This window comes from Triturus cristatus, chromosome 5_2 (assembly GCF_964204655.1).
Source record: "Triturus cristatus chromosome 5_2, aTriCri1.1, whole genome shotgun sequence".
NCBI classification, from domain to species: Eukaryota; Metazoa; Chordata; class Amphibia; order Caudata; family Salamandridae; genus Triturus; species Triturus cristatus.
The window spans coordinates 336,354,270-336,369,783 of record NC_140588.1 but is presented as its reverse complement, the minus strand read 5'-3'; the positions used below and the strand labels follow the sequence as shown (position 1 = coordinate 336,369,783).

At 41.7% G+C, this 15,514-nt stretch overlaps 1 protein-coding gene across 1 annotated transcript in view; it reads right to left on the bottom strand.

Annotated features, from left to right (window-relative positions):
* Positions 1-15,514, bottom strand: part of MCUR1 (mitochondrial calcium uniporter regulator 1) — a 271,092-nt gene that overhangs the window by 210,544 nt on the left and 45,034 nt on the right. The window contains exon 3 of the mRNA XM_085607101.1: positions 13,216-13,319. Within this exon, the coding sequence (XP_085463227.1) occupies positions 13,216-13,319 (104 nt within the window). The remainder of the gene's footprint in view (positions 1-13,215; positions 13,320-15,514) is intronic.

The following is a 15,514-nucleotide window of genomic DNA, read 5'->3' as shown; positions in this document are numbered from 1 at the left end:
TAGTGGCAATAGCAAAATGACAGTCATCCTTGACATAGTTTGGGCATTCTTGGCCTAGTTGTGGCATACTGCCAGCCATCACTGACATATCAAGAGCCTGACTATCCTAATTTAAGTCACTCCTTACCTGGTGGCTCCCCTCAAATAATAATGGCTATGGTTGATAAATGGTGGATAGATATCGTGGCCATCATGGTGTCCAGCTTTGGCACAATTGTGGCCTTGGTAGAATGGTTGTAACTGTTGCCACATTACTGGCGTACTTGGTGTTATGGTGCGCATCCATGGCCTATGACTGTAATACTGAGCATTTCAAGCAGAATCTGTCCATGTGAGTTATTTGTATATGTGAGTACTCAATAAAAATCACAAGCTGGCGTTTGGGCACTGGGAATTTCTAAAACTCAAGCCACACATATTTTGAAGGCAAAATGATGTCATTTTTCAGGAAAGTCTTTTTCTTTTGGAAATCTGTGTTTGCCCAAAATGGAAAGTGATTTGTTGGAAAACGCGTATTTTAGAAACTGATCTGATGAAAACAAAATGTTGCACTACCAAAACACATTTAAAGTTGGCAGTTGAAAGGTAATCTAAACTGAGTTGGGGAAACCTAATGCTGCAGTTATGTCCTTTGTGCCGGAGGGCATGTGATGCTTCGGGCTATTATTTCATAAGTCAAGTGGAGGCATTTAATATGGATACATTTTTTCATGTAGCTTCTGCCAGTAACTCAAATTGTTTGGGTAGTTATTACTGATAATCCTGTTTAGGATGTTCATAGTATAATATTAACATTATCTGGTCACTATTTCACAGTGATAAAAATTTGTGAATAGCGCAGGAGACTTTCCTTGAGCTCAAGAAGCTCTAACTACACTAAAGGTTGGAGACCCCTGCTTTAGAAATGATACAAATGTAGACATGTGTTTAGACATAAAATTCAATCAACTCTTCCAATAGGTTTCCACTACACTTGAAAGCTAATGAGAGAAACGTTGCATACATTCTCAATGAGGTTTGCAACATGAATTTCCACTGGCTAAAAGAGGTCGACAGCTCAACTAGGGTCCAAGAAACGTGTATGTGAAATAAGTAAATGCAGTCAATGAACAAGACATTGGTCATAATTTGCACAAATAAATAGCTCAGCTCCGTCAGCATTGTAAAAGGAAAGCTTGTCTAAATGGTTACTAACATGAGAGTGTTATAATCACCGTTTTTTACACTAGCTTATTTCCTCCAAATCAGCCAGTTTGATGTATTAAGAAACACTTCTGTGGACACATAGACACCCAAACCATAAAACATCTTGTAAGCGATATGTTTACACTCTTGTACACCAAGTCAAATTTTGCTTCTCCTAGTACCTTTTTTGCTGTCAATTAATCTGATCATAAGGACAAAAAGATCCAATGACAAGTTGATTTTACTTACCCATGCTTAACCAGACACGGTTCCATCTACATGGCTACAGGAAAAGGTCTCGGTTTTCTCTGGGTGAGACCACCTTTTCAATATAAAAACAAGTTTAGCTTTATTCATATCAGTAGCCCTCTTCTCAAAAAAAGCACTTTCATGATATGGCCTTCAGCGTTCCCATCTCAGAAGGGAAGTGTACACTTGCTTTTCGATATAGACTTCCTTACCAGTGGTGCTCAAACAAAGACTTAGGGTCAAGGTCAAAGTAGGGTAATTTGTTAACGTCTCAAACTACAACATTCACCCACATATTCTTATCTAAACAATTAACAATGGGCAATGTTATAACACAAGGAAACTGTAGGAGATTGCACAGTTTAAGACATTGTGTGCGGACTGGAAGTCCATTAAATAAATGAGAAACCACTATAGAAAAATTGAAGAATGTTTTAGAGGCTCCTCTAGTTCCAGATCATAAAGAAAGAAGATGCATTTTATCTTCCTTTTCAGAGGGATGCTCGGGATCCTGAAGGGCTTAAAAGTGTTCTTGACATAGAGCAGATATCAATACAGCCACATCATGAGGGTTAGGGTAATATTCTGATTTTATGGTAAGGCAGGGAGGCCAAGGTCTTTTAATGACAAGTCACAGCAGCAACAAAATAAGGGATATGGAACTGTGTAATATACTACTCCTTAAAAGGAGTCATTTTCCTTGTATTGTTACTGCTGCTCATACGCAGACAAGTGCAACATACTTATGGAAAAAAGTGCAAGTGATTACAAAAAGCTACAAAGCCTGTGCTTTGCTAAGCTATTACAATTTTTTCCAAAGCACGTTTTACTTAATGACAGTTTATGAAGTGACTGTGAAAGTATGAAAATGGTGTGGGGTGTTGTCCAATGGGACAGCTGTTGCTTTGGAGGAATTAATTTGATTAATCCAGTGTTTACCATATAGCATTCAGTTGCATAACGACAATTGAGGGGCCCCCCTGCAATGTACATGGAGGGGCCCCCTTCTGGACTCATGCAAGAGCTCTCAGGCCCGTGTAGTGTGCTGAGGGGTCCCCATGGACCTTGGGCCCCTGTTATAATCTAGGAAGTAAATGATGCATCCTCTCTGTTGCTGTCCTTGCCTTGCTGCTCAGTCTGTGTGATGTCATCGGAATGTTGAGTGTGTTTGAGTGGAAGGAAAGTTCAGTTGGTGTGTATGGGCTGAGCAGCAGGGAGGCTGCTCCTGGTGGGGCATTGCTGGACACTGATTAAGGCCTAGCATGAACTTGTTGTGGATCCTGCTTGAAGAATAAAGCTAAGATCTTGGACCACATCCCTAGACTACCTAGCTTTCTTTCATTTGTAACACTGGCGACGAGTTATAAGAACCTGCGTGCTGGTTGGACTTTTAAAGCTGAAGAAATCTATTTCAGTAAGTGGATCATCTGGATATGAAGGAACCTGGCACCCCTAATGCCCCACCAGTGACCCTGTCAACAGTCGCCCACAACTCACGGTGCCAGTTCTTGCTACATTGTCTTTGTATTGGCCTGCTGTAACCTGCTGTGGGAGAGCATTTGTGACCTGGACATCTGAGGATACTTTTGGCCTGAGACTCAAGCTTTGTACAACTTTTCGTTAATTTTGATTACACATCATGAGGGGCGCTGTGGGAGTTAGTTGTTAATGGCCTGCGTGTGGAGGTAAGCGCCAAGATTGAAGTTAAAACCTTGGATGTGTCTCCCAGTGGGGAATTTTTGACTATAATGGAGCCTGTTTGAGCCCATTTGTGGTCTGGGCGGTCTGGCGAATGATCGTTTCCCCGTACCTTCCTTGTGTCGCCAGTGGGGCTTGGAGGAGAGAGCCGACGTGCCGCTGCTCGAAGTACATTCCCCGTAGTACATTGGATGTATTGGATGCATGTCCTATAGTGTACCAAGACAACTGAAGTGTGTCTAAACGGAGGAACCGGCGGGTGTCTGAAAGGAGGAGTGCTGGATTTATTGAACAGTGGAGGTATTTCTACAATACTATTTTCAAGCATTTTCAAGCGTCACTTTAACATCGGTTGGCTGTGGCGTTGAAGTTTGAAAACAACGCTCGTGCCCTGAATAGCGCGCGCAGAGGTACCTGTTCGCAGTGAGCGGTGAGGTTGCCATGGATCTTCTTCGACGAGCGCTGTCGATGCCTGTTCCATAGCCTGCATGCAACGACGTGCCGTGAGCCACCCGACGCGCTATCGCCTACGTGCCACCATTTTGGATTCAGGGTCCAATTGAAGGAGAGGAGACTTTCCAGTGGTTACTAGGGGCAAAGCAGAGGCGCATGCAGTGGAGCGGGGTAACGCAGTATCGCATGAAATGGAGAGGCGAGACACGGAGCAGCATAGAAGATTTCTTTGGTAAACTCCTGTTGTAGAACTCTGATCGCCGTTTTTCTGACTTAGACTTAAAGAAGGAATGTTACAAGTCCAGAGCTAAGAAGGCAGCCAACTGGAAAGTTTTTTCTTGTCTTGAGTTGCAGCGAGAACGCAAAAGTCACTGGGAGGAATTTCTTTTGGTATTGCTGTCTAAAGGCTCCTGTGAGCCTCGGGTGAGAAGTCGCTCACCGGTCACGTGACTGTTTGGTTATATTTCTTCAATGTGATGTCTGAGCTTGTGCTGTAATGTTTAAGGCCATCCTTGTTCTTTCGTTTTGTTTTCCATGCTCTTTCTAGAATATTTGAGGTGATGAGTGAACGTTGTCTGGTATATGTCATCACCAGTATATGGTGTTAGGTGCGTGTAGGTGAGGGATTACGCATGTCCTAAGTCCTGGGCTTTTGCAGAAGAGGAGGGTGTTTGTGTTACCTTCCAAGTCCTGCGGATGTTACTGCACTGTAGTGCGTGGATGGGTGAAGTAGGGGAAGTGTTATGTTTCCCAGCTCTGTGAGCTGGTGATTATGAGGGTTGTCCTTGTTTAGTGTATGTTTGAATAAGAGGGAGAGAGTGAGTATAGTGTCTCTGGTTTTGTTAGTGTATGTTTTCATAAAACTACTTTGCCTTGTGCGAGGTGTTGGTCTGTGTGTATGAGTACGCACATTAGAGGACTCTTTATTTTGAGACTTCTCAGACTTACCTGTCTGGTTTTACCCATGATTTGGTGGTTACCTTGTGTGGGGTGTCGGTCTGTGCGTTATGGGTGCGCACGTAAGAAGATCCTTACTATGAGGCTTCTCAGACTTATTTGTCTGGTTTTACCCATAAGTGTTGGTTACTTGTGTGAAGTGTTGGCCTGTGCGTGGGGGGTGCGCACATAAGAAGACCTTTGTCAAGGCTTCTCAGACTTATCTGTCTGGTTTTACCATTGGGTTGGTGGTTACCTCGTGTGAGGTGTTGGTCTGCGTGTTATCAGTATGCACGTTAGAAGACTCCTTATTGTGAGCCTTCTCAGACTTATGTCTGGTTGTACCATTTAATAAGTTACCTGGTGAGAATGGTTGGTCTGTGCGTCACAGGAGCGCACGTGTAGAAACTTATTATCTTTTTATCATCTTGATTTGCCTGTCAGGGGGTGCAATATTACCCTTTTCAAGGTTATATTTTGAAGCTTAGTGTTATACTTGAAGCTCTTTGGTTTTTGGGTATGTGTGTTTTTCTATCATTGCACAATTTATTTATTTAGCCTTGTTGCATAAATGTACATTGTTCTTGCATTTTACTATCTTCACATATTGCATGAAAGAACATTGTTATTGCATTTTCCTATCTTTGCAATTTGCATGAAAGTACATTGTTCTTGCATGTTCCTATTTTCACAAATTTGATGAGGGGGGGATGTGTTATAATCTAGGAAGTAAATGATGCATCCTCTCTGTTGCTGTCCTTGCCTTGCTGCTCAGTATGTGTGATGTCATCGGAATGTTGAGTGTGTTTGAGTGGAAGGAAAGTTCAGTTGGTGTGGATGGGCTGAGCAGCAGGGAGGCTGCTCCTGGTGGGGCATTGCTGGACACTGATTAAGGCCTAGCATGAACTTGTTGTAGATCCTGCTTGAAGAATAAAGCTAAGATCTTGGACCACATCCCGAGACTACCTAGCTTTCTTTCATTTGTAACAGCCCCCCACACTGTGGGGGCCTTTGTTACACCACTGGTACCATTAGTGTTACTGAGGTGGCTGGATGGCAAACGTAGGCCTGAGTATTTTAGGTTGGAGACTAACCTTCTCGAGGGAAAGGATGTTGGAGGACTGTATGCATGAGGTGCCCATTTTGAAGGCTTTGGAAAGGCAAGCCTTTTTAAACTGGACTGCCATTTGAATGTCTCAGCATAGGGCTTAGGGGTCGACGATATTGTAAAGGTGACACAAGTGTCATCTGGTCATACAACAGTCATGTCAGTTAAGAGGGGGTTAAAAGGATTTTAGATTGCTGTTTTAAATTAATCCAATTATTAATGTAGCAAGGTTAAAAGAGTCGTTTGACCGAATGGTAGAGGAGAACAATGAGGAGGATTTGGACACGAGGGCTGCAAGGAGATTAAATAGGGTAGTCGAGTGAAGGGGCGATTGGAAACAGGTTGGAAAAGAAATTTAAAAGACTGACTCCATTTATCAGGGACCAAATACAGGTAGTGTAGGACTTGGATGATGTTCAGTGAATGAAAGGCTGTGGCAGGCAGTGGGTGGGGAGAGGTCTGTAAGTGACAGGAGGAGCTGGAGAATGGCGTCCAGGAAGACAACGACAGATTTAGAGAAGGATCTGATTGGAAAGAAGCGTCAAAGGAGCGCATATGAAAATGAGGGAGCAATGAAGAAATGGGAAGTGCTGAGGGTACACGTGAGGGCTGAAGAAAAAGCTCAGATGGGAGCAATTCAAGAAAGGTTTTAAACAATAGAAGGCATAGTAAGGTTTGTCTCGAGCTGTACAGAGTTTGACTTCAAATCTGACATGGATTCAGAAAGCGATTTTATCTGGTAAGAGAAAGAAAAGAATGTATTGTTTTATTCCGCAGTTAACAGTATGTGTACCACTTCATTGATTAAACATCCTTTGTTGATGGAGTGGTGTCCAACCCAGCATGTGAATGAATATTTTGAATTTTGGTTAAGAAGAGAAATACCGAGGTGAGAAATAGGTTGAGGTTTTAGTATCCATAATCACTGCTTCCGAATGAAACTTCTATAAATCCAGAGTTGGATCCAAGTAAACATCCTAACATTTACTGGTAGAGGGGACAAGAAAACTTTTAAAGGTCTAAATGAAAGCATTAGAGCTTGACAGGATTGAGTTTGGATAAAGCACTCCCATTGACAGAGAGGGGTATGTTAATAAAAGACAGATTGAAGCAGAGGATTTGCGTCAACTGGTTCAATGTGTGATTTGGCTACTAAGTACAGCAAATACCACTTTGCCAGTATACTTTCCAGTTTCTCCTTTGACAGAGTTGGCAAAAAAGAGAGAGGTTCAACAGTTCAGAGTAGGTTACTTGGAGACAATTTCATTGAGGAAATGTCTAAATATATTGGGGCATTTTTTCTAACAAAAAGCTCAGCCTGCCATAAAGAATATTTTCAATGAGAGAGAAGATAGGGATAATTCCATGGACGAGAGAATCCTACAACTTAACTTAATTTGTCCAAGTGGTAAATCTTTTTATAACATTCAACTAAGTGGATCTGCATATTAGACATCATGGTTTGTCCTTCAGAGACCTCGAGGAAGCAACTCATGCGAAGAGCGATGTGCAAAAGGCACTTCAAGTTTGTTCGAGGCAAGGCCGCTCTTCTATCTCTAGGCAGAAGAATTGCTCACTTTTTTGGAAAATGGAAACAATCATTCAAGATCTGAGGGTGCTGGGCACTGTGCAGGGGTCAGGATACATTTTATGGGTGATCCATTTCAGTCATGGGTCCCTCAGGAGTTAAGGTTCAACAACTAGGAAAGTATTTACATAGAACAGGGGATAAGCGAACTAATGTTAAAAGGCACTAAAGGTCAGGTAGAAAAAAAGACAGATGTTTGTGAGCGATATATTTGAGGCAGAAAAGAAGGAAAATGGCACAACTTTGGTGAGCAATTTAAAGGAACTAAACAAATGGATAATGTATTACTTCAAATTTGATGTGATTCATCTTCTTATCAAATTGTCACAAAGGAATGACAGGTTTAGATCTGAAGGCTGCATACTTTTCTATTCCAATCTGGTATCATCATCAAGGACAATTACAGTTATTTTAGGGTAGAATGATGAGCGATGTTTATCAGCCTTCCATCTGGTCTGTCATCTACCTTGTGCTGCTTTACAAAGATGTTGGGTCCTCTGGTGCCATAGTTGAGAATCAGAGACGTAAGACTGATTACATATCTGAACTATATTCTATTTATGGGACAGGACAAGCAGGTGATTTAGCAGATCCAAATGACAGTGGAGTTTTTTGGAGCCTTCGGGTTTGTGGTGAACAGAAACAAATCCAGTTTAGTACCAAAACAAGTAACATAGTTCCTGGATTTTATGATTCATACAGTGGAAGGGGGGTTAAGATTAAAGTTACCAATAAAGAGATTGAAGAAAATAAAGACACAGAAATTGTTAGCACAGAATCAAATATCTTTGAAGATGTTGGTGTGTGATAGGGTTGCCCTAATCAATAATACAAGCAATATTTCCAGAACCCTTTTATTACTAGATGTTACGGAGATTGACATTTGCACATTTGTGGGCTGGGGAAGAGTACTTCCCGTCTGCATTTCTAACTCAGGGACTGAGGGAAGGTTTGCATAGGTGGTTAAGAATGGGCAGGCTTGGAACAGCAGAGCAATTTTAAGAAAGGATCCAGATTGGGTAATCAAAGTGCAAGGGAGCTTAGAAGGATGAGACGTGAGACAGGGTCTAATTTTGATACAGGGACAATGGAGGAGGGCTACATACTGTCTAGAGTTACTGGTGGATTCCTTTGCATATAGATACTTGACAAGCAAAAGGTGAATAGTCGGGTGATGCTGAGAAACGACAATGTGTCTGCAGTGAGATATGCAAACAAAATAGGGTGACCTTAGTGGTCTGGCAAAGATGATCTGATTTTTGGATTTTGTTTTGAAGAAGAGGATATTAGTGTGAGCGCAGCATATTCTAGGTTGAAAGAATGGTGTGGCAGACTGGTTTTTCCAGAAAGGTTTAGAATTTGAGTGACTGGAGTTTGGACAGAGAAGCGTTTCTGAACATACAAAGGAAGTGGGGCACACTTAGGGTGGATCAACAGATTGAACACTCAGTTTCCTCAGCTGGCACCCAGAAGCTGCGAAAGTGGAGTCATTTTAACAGTATTGGTAAGGTCTGGTGTGGTATACATTTCCTCCATTTTCAGTTATTTCACAGATGTTGTTGCGGGCTTGTCAACAGGGGGAACCATTAGTGATGGTAGAACCTTTGTGAGAGGCACTGGCATGGATTCCAATTTGATGGAAAAGTCCATAGATTTCTTATTTCTTTTCCTTAGTTCCATGAGTTATTTTTAAGTCCCTTTGAGAAGTTAAACAAGATGGTGAATTTTGGGTAATTTAGAAGATGCCAGGCCTTTCAAGAGGATCACCCTTACTTATTTCTGAATTGTGGGCTCCAGACACAGAGTAAATCGAAGTGACAGAAATGAGTTTGCTGGTGCCTGGAAAGAAACACTGATCCCACTTCAGCTCATACAGTTCAGATGGTAAATTATATTACAGAGATATCTGGGAAAGTGTTTCATACAGGACAATTATTCTTTACATGTCTGCATTGCAGTACACCATGAGATAGTAAGTGGGGTTCCTGCCGGCAAGATATGTTGGTGGAGAGGCTGGTTAGGAATATTAGATTATCCAAACTCTCTTTCACCAAGTATACTTCATCATGGGATGAGAACCTGGTACTTCAACTTTTCAAGTGCTGGAGGGTAACAAGGTTCTTTCTTTAAGTAACCTGCCTTTTAAGCTCACAATGTTATAGTGTTTGGTTTCTTTTATGAGGGCATCAGATAGAAGAGCTTTGGATGTTTCTAAAATAGTTTTCCAGCTGGAAGGTGTTCATTTTAATTTATCTAGGATAATGTTGACTTTGTCAACCAACATTTTCCACATTAAGTTTACAAATAATGCAAAGCTGTGTGAGATTTGAGATCAATGGGTGTTTTGCAGCTATTGATTACTTTTCAACACAACATAAACTGGTGCCTTCGCTCACTTTATCTAGATGGGTGATTTACGTTTTGGGGATAACTGCTACCAATGTGGGTGTGTTTGGAGGACATTCATTATGGGGAACTTCAGCTTTTAAGGCATTCATGTTTGGGGGAAGTTTGCAGGATATTTTACATGAAGCAGATTGGTCAAATGATTCTATGTTTAGGCAATTTTAATTTAAACTAGTTGATAGCACTTTAGCTGTATGGTTGCAAGGTGTGGCAATGCATAAAGTTAGTCTCTGCACCATACCATCAAAAATGACTATTTTAATAGTGAACAGATAATCTGGATTTTTTTTAAAGACACAGGAGCTAATATTATCCTGTCCTTACTTCAACCCTCCATGATTTGTGTAATGTTTTTTGTCTACTATGTAATGTCCGAGGCTGTGCAAGGAGAAACGTCGGGGAATGAGGATTAGAAGAATATCCAGAATTTATGAGGAAGATTTGCATTCAAACCAAGCTATGATTTGTTTTTACTAGTTATTGCTGGCTTTTTATCTGTTTGTTTGCAGCAGTGTGATTAAAAAAAGATGGACTGTGTGTGCTGTGTATTTAAGGAGTAGTGAAACATTCGATAATTCCAGGCAACATATTTTGTTGCTGCTGAGATTAGTCACTTTAAGAGGATGTGGGCAATATTACCATTTGTGTCTTTAACAAAGTTCAGCAATAGAATAAATGTTTTCTTGGAAAGAGCAATACCTGGTCACCAAATACTAACTGTCCGGTTATCTGACATGGAATTTAGATACTCTTACTTGCCTATGCAAATAAATATTTTGAAAGACCTTAAAACTAAAACATCCCACCTTGCAACCTTGCCAGGAATTTATAGAGTAGGCCAGTCTAATTTAAACCCTAGACTCTATTACACATTAAAGCTTGGTGACTAAATATGTGAATGTGCTCTTTCATTGCCTAGGACATGTACAGTGAAAGATAAATAAGTTTGTTTGGTGGAGAAATGCAAACCAAGATTCCTCGACTGTCTGTGAGATTGTTCACCAACCACCATAAATACCTTGCGGGAGGTGGAAGGAAAGTGTGCTTACCTACGGCGAGAAGTTTGTGAATCTTCCCATTGTAAGATCCCTTGATATAAGTTTGGCCACTTTGCTTTACATGAATTCTCGGTTTAATTTTCAGCATTAATAAGGTTCCGAATTTGTTCTTGTGTAAGGTCGACCGCTATGCTAACTTCTGCCATCTAGTCCCGTTTTTCTTAAAACCTTCTTTTTCTAATTCAGACATGACTCATCTCTACACTTCACACCGAAACCCACTATATCCTGGGGCATGGAGTTTAATTAGTTTCTGTTCCACTACCACAGCCACCTCAGTGAGGCTCTACACTCTGACAGCCTTATGCAAGTCATCTTAATCCTCTTGAGAGCCAAAGCACTGCTCTCGGCATCCTGAGAAACACTTCTCCTTGAATTGTGACACCTCTGCCCTGCAAGAAGTCAGTGCACCTATGGAAATGAAGGGAAGTGTTCCATTAACTCCAGCTGCAATGCTAGTATTCCCCCGCTTCAGCTTTAAAAAGAGGTAGCTAGCAGACAACAGGGGGTAGGAGCGGCTGATACTTTGCCTTTCTACTCCCCTGGGATCCACCAAGGCATATATCCCTCTGATCCCTTTAATCTTCATCTGCTGACAGGCAAAAATGATGTCACAGGCCAGAAAGAGAAAAAAAACACAAACACTCAAAATTACCACTCACTCTGTCGGTCTTCCTATTCTTTTCTCTTTTTGAACAGAAGCATAATAAATTGTATGTTATGCACACTCAGATCAAGAAAGCCCTTCAGTTCCTTATTAGAGGTTGAAGATGCTATACCAATGTCGCTCACTTAGCATAAATCTCCGATTGCTCCTGTAAGCTCGGTTTTCTTACCATTAATACAACCAAGAACAAAGGCACTGCATCCAGTAGCTCAATATTCAGTTATTTTTTATTATTTGATGCATTAAGCCAAACCATATAACAATGCTGTAGGATGTGCATTAGGCATGGGCAAAATATAAATTGTAATGGCGTAATTTGCATAATTCCAGGAATTTCATGTAACGCTTGTGAAGCAAAATTCTCAAAATTAGGCTATTATGTCACTTTGCATAAGCATGCATAGTTTGTGGTAAAATTAGGCCTGGGCATAGTTCGCAGAGTTCTGCTACGCGGAACTCCGTGACTTTACAAAAAAACTCCACGAAGTTCCGCGAGTGGCGGAGTGCAGTGCGAACTGCAGTTTGTGCTGGTATTTCTGCAGCTCAGGTAGAAATTCTACCCGAGCGGCAGCTCGTGAACTTACTGTTCGAGATCGTGAACTTACCATTTGCAATCGCGAGCGGTGAAAAAACTCAGCTGCACATCGCGAACGGAGTGGAGTTCACCGCCCAGGCCTAGTAAAAACGTACTGCAAATGGCACAATTCATGGTAATTCGTAGTGAAAAATTACTGCAAACATACCGGAACAACAGAAATGAGCAGCTGTTGTTCGTGGTGCTCTTTTTTAAGTGCATCCTTGCGCCAAACATTGACATGAGGATCCACTTCACGCTAAAATATAGCACAAAATGACGTGTTTGCATTTCTAGTAATTACGTACAATTTTGCAATAGTATTGCAAAATTATGTGAAAGTAAATTACTGGAATTTCGCACACCACTTATCTGTATGTCTGTGAAGACTGCATTTCTTCCCCTTGCGCTTTTCTCCCACAGAACAACAAAGGGTGACTACTCACCCTTAGAATATTAGAAAATGCCACCTAACACCACTCAATATATAAAATTGACTGAGCACTCTATAGCCAACAACTGTAACACACACCATTGTACCATTCCTATCTACAAATATTCATACTCTACCCACTTCTCATCAGGTGCAAGAAAACGGCGCTAGAGCCATACAGCTGTAACAGCACCAAAATTATAGCACCGTCATGCGCCATACGAAAATACCCTCTAGAAACGTGCAGAAAAAAAATAGGCATGGCTGTGTTGCTCGAATCAAAAGCGCTGAACTCTGGCAGAACAAAAAACACGTAAGTGATGCTCCAATCAAGACAAACACAGAAAGTATATTTCGGCAGATCCACCCATACAAATAAAATACCATAAAGATCTTCCTACATCAAACTCACTTTATTTCTGCCCTGATTCACACACACCATTTCGAATACTAACATTGTACAAACTCTCTTCTAACCACATACAAACACCAACAAAACAACTGACACGATCATACGATCGATAACCTTCCAGGCCTGCACTAACATGGAGAATGCACTTCAATGTCATAATAATGGTGGCTGTTGCTATTCATACACAACTAACCTAACATTACGTGTCTGTGCTACTGTGATAACATATAGTAAAAGTGGGAGGGTCATAAGTGAATCTATTACAGAACAAGCAGGAAACTGATGGTTACCAATAATCCTTTCATTTTGCAGAATGCATTTATTACATAGAATCACAGTCAATGCACAGGCTGTAAAGCAGTACTCCACCTTCCTGAAAGGAGGCCTGAATTATATGTTACAATTCCATGCAGGTACTTGTCCTGCCTGCCTCTACCATGTCAGTTACCTGCTGCAGTTTTGTGATCATATCCTTGTAGGCCTCATCCATGTTGCGGTTAATGATCTTCATTAATGCAGATTCAAGGATCTCGGACTGTTGAGTAGTGAACCCTAAGAAAAGCATAACAAAAAGTTAAAATGAACAAACCCATTGGGTGATGCCAATCTCTCAATATCTGTTGCAGATTCACATAACCAAAAGGGACAAATCTCTCCCTTAGGGTGTCTTCCCAACAATGCATAGGGTTTAAAACTCAGTTCATCATGCATCAATCCTACAGATTTGTTTATTTTTCAGACTATTTACATGGTGCTACATGAAAGTATAAGCATCTTGAGGGCGCTCAAATAAGCAGAGCTAAGGGGTGACGAAGAATCTTTAATAATTGATGCTATGAGCGGTCCTGAAAAATGATAGTCATTTTAATAACTATTTGAATCTTATGAGGTCTGGCCAATGAAGATACAGTGGCCAAGTGCCACAGCACTGCAGCCAGGCCCTTAAACAACGTCTATTTCCCAGTAGTCCATTACTGCCACCATAAGTTCACTGAAGCTCTGGGGTGCTAATGCTTTTGTACTAATGACATATGTAACAAGCATTGGCACAGCCAATAGGTCCCGCTTTTGGGACCTTATAAGTATTTAGTTATGCAGCACAATATCCTTGGTGCAACAACAACTGTTGCATGGCTAAACACTGATAAGGTCCCAAAACCGAGACCTATTGGCTATGCCAATGCTTGTTTTGACGGCAACGTCTCTGGGGACCTAAAAGGGCCAGGCTCACCAAGCCCAAAAAACAGATATAAGAATTTTAAAAATCCTGACGGTTACGGGTCAGCAAAGGAACTAGATTGTAGAAGCAGAAACAAAAGAAGGATTAGAGAGAATTAAGAAGGTACACAGGGTTGAGTGAGGAAAAGAATAGTATGTGATGTAATTTGCATTTGTATAGCGCTGCCCATCATTGTTATAGTATCTCAGCACTTTAACCGTTTGGACACTCTTAAGGATCTGGAAGTCCATCACTTGAGCTGCAAGAACCATTGTGTGATAGTGTGTGAGGTTTTGTTGGCATTTGGTTACACCTAGCTCCGGGATGTAGTTGAAGGAGAACAGTGTACAGAATAGGGGCGTTGGGGCAGAATGAAGAGGCAGGACAAAATGGACGGGGTGAAAGTGAAGAGAGGGCAAAGAAGGGAGAATGGATTGAGATGCAGATAGAGAACAGAATAAGGAGGGTGAAAAGAAGGAGAGAAGTAATCTGAATAGGTAGCGGGGAAGAATAAGAGAAAGAGATAGGTTGGGTGGAGGAGATTCAATAGAAAACCCGGGAGAACAAAGAGGGCAGAGTTACGGGAGAAGGCAACAATGAAACAGAAGAGGAGAGGAAGCGTAACCGAATGGGAGAAGAAATCTGAATAGAGAGCTAAGGCAGAAATCGAATTGGGGTCAAAAAGAAATGGCAGCAATTAAAAAGAGACAGAATACATGGCGAGTGGTGGAAACAGAATGGAGAACTGGGGAGACATCAGGCCTCGAGGGCAAAGAAGACAAAAGGAGAGATGGCAGAAATACGAACTGGGGCAGAATGGAGAGCAAAGGCAGAATGAGAAGGGGAAGAAAGGCTGGGTGGAGGGGTCAGATTGGAAAGAATGGGGGGAGAGAGGCAGGAGGAAGCGAAGGGAGACAGACAAGAGCAAGAGGGGAGAGACTGCAACAACAACGTAGAAAATAAGGACAGCTGGCAGTATACGAGTTGAGGTTAGAATGGAGGAAGCGTATAATGCAGTGGAAAGGGAGAGACTGCGGGGCAAAGACAGAGAGGGAGGAGTAGAGACAGAGAGGGGAGAGAAAAGACAGAGGAGAAGGAAGAGCGAGAAAGGGAGAAAAGGGCCAGAGAAGACAGACGGGTGAGGTGGCAGAATCCGAGCTAGGGTCAGAGTAGAGTCAAATGGCCGGATGAGAGGGAGAGAATTCAAGTTGGATGGAGGGAACAGAATGGGTAAAGGACAGCAAGGAAGTAAAGCAGTGATTTAAATGGGCAGGCACTGTCCGGTACTCAGTACCCGCACTTCTTTAATTTGAAAGAAGTGCAGGTACTGCATTTCTCAGCACTGCTGCAATACATTTGACGGGAAAGTACCAGACCTTCTCTGGAGCAAACAGGTATTTTAAATCACAGGTATTTTAAAATCGAGAGTACCTGCACGTCTGTATTTCCATTTTAAGCACTGGAGTAAAGGAAGGCTGGAATGAAGTGGCAGGCAGATAAATAAGGGAGCGGCTGCACATACTATGGT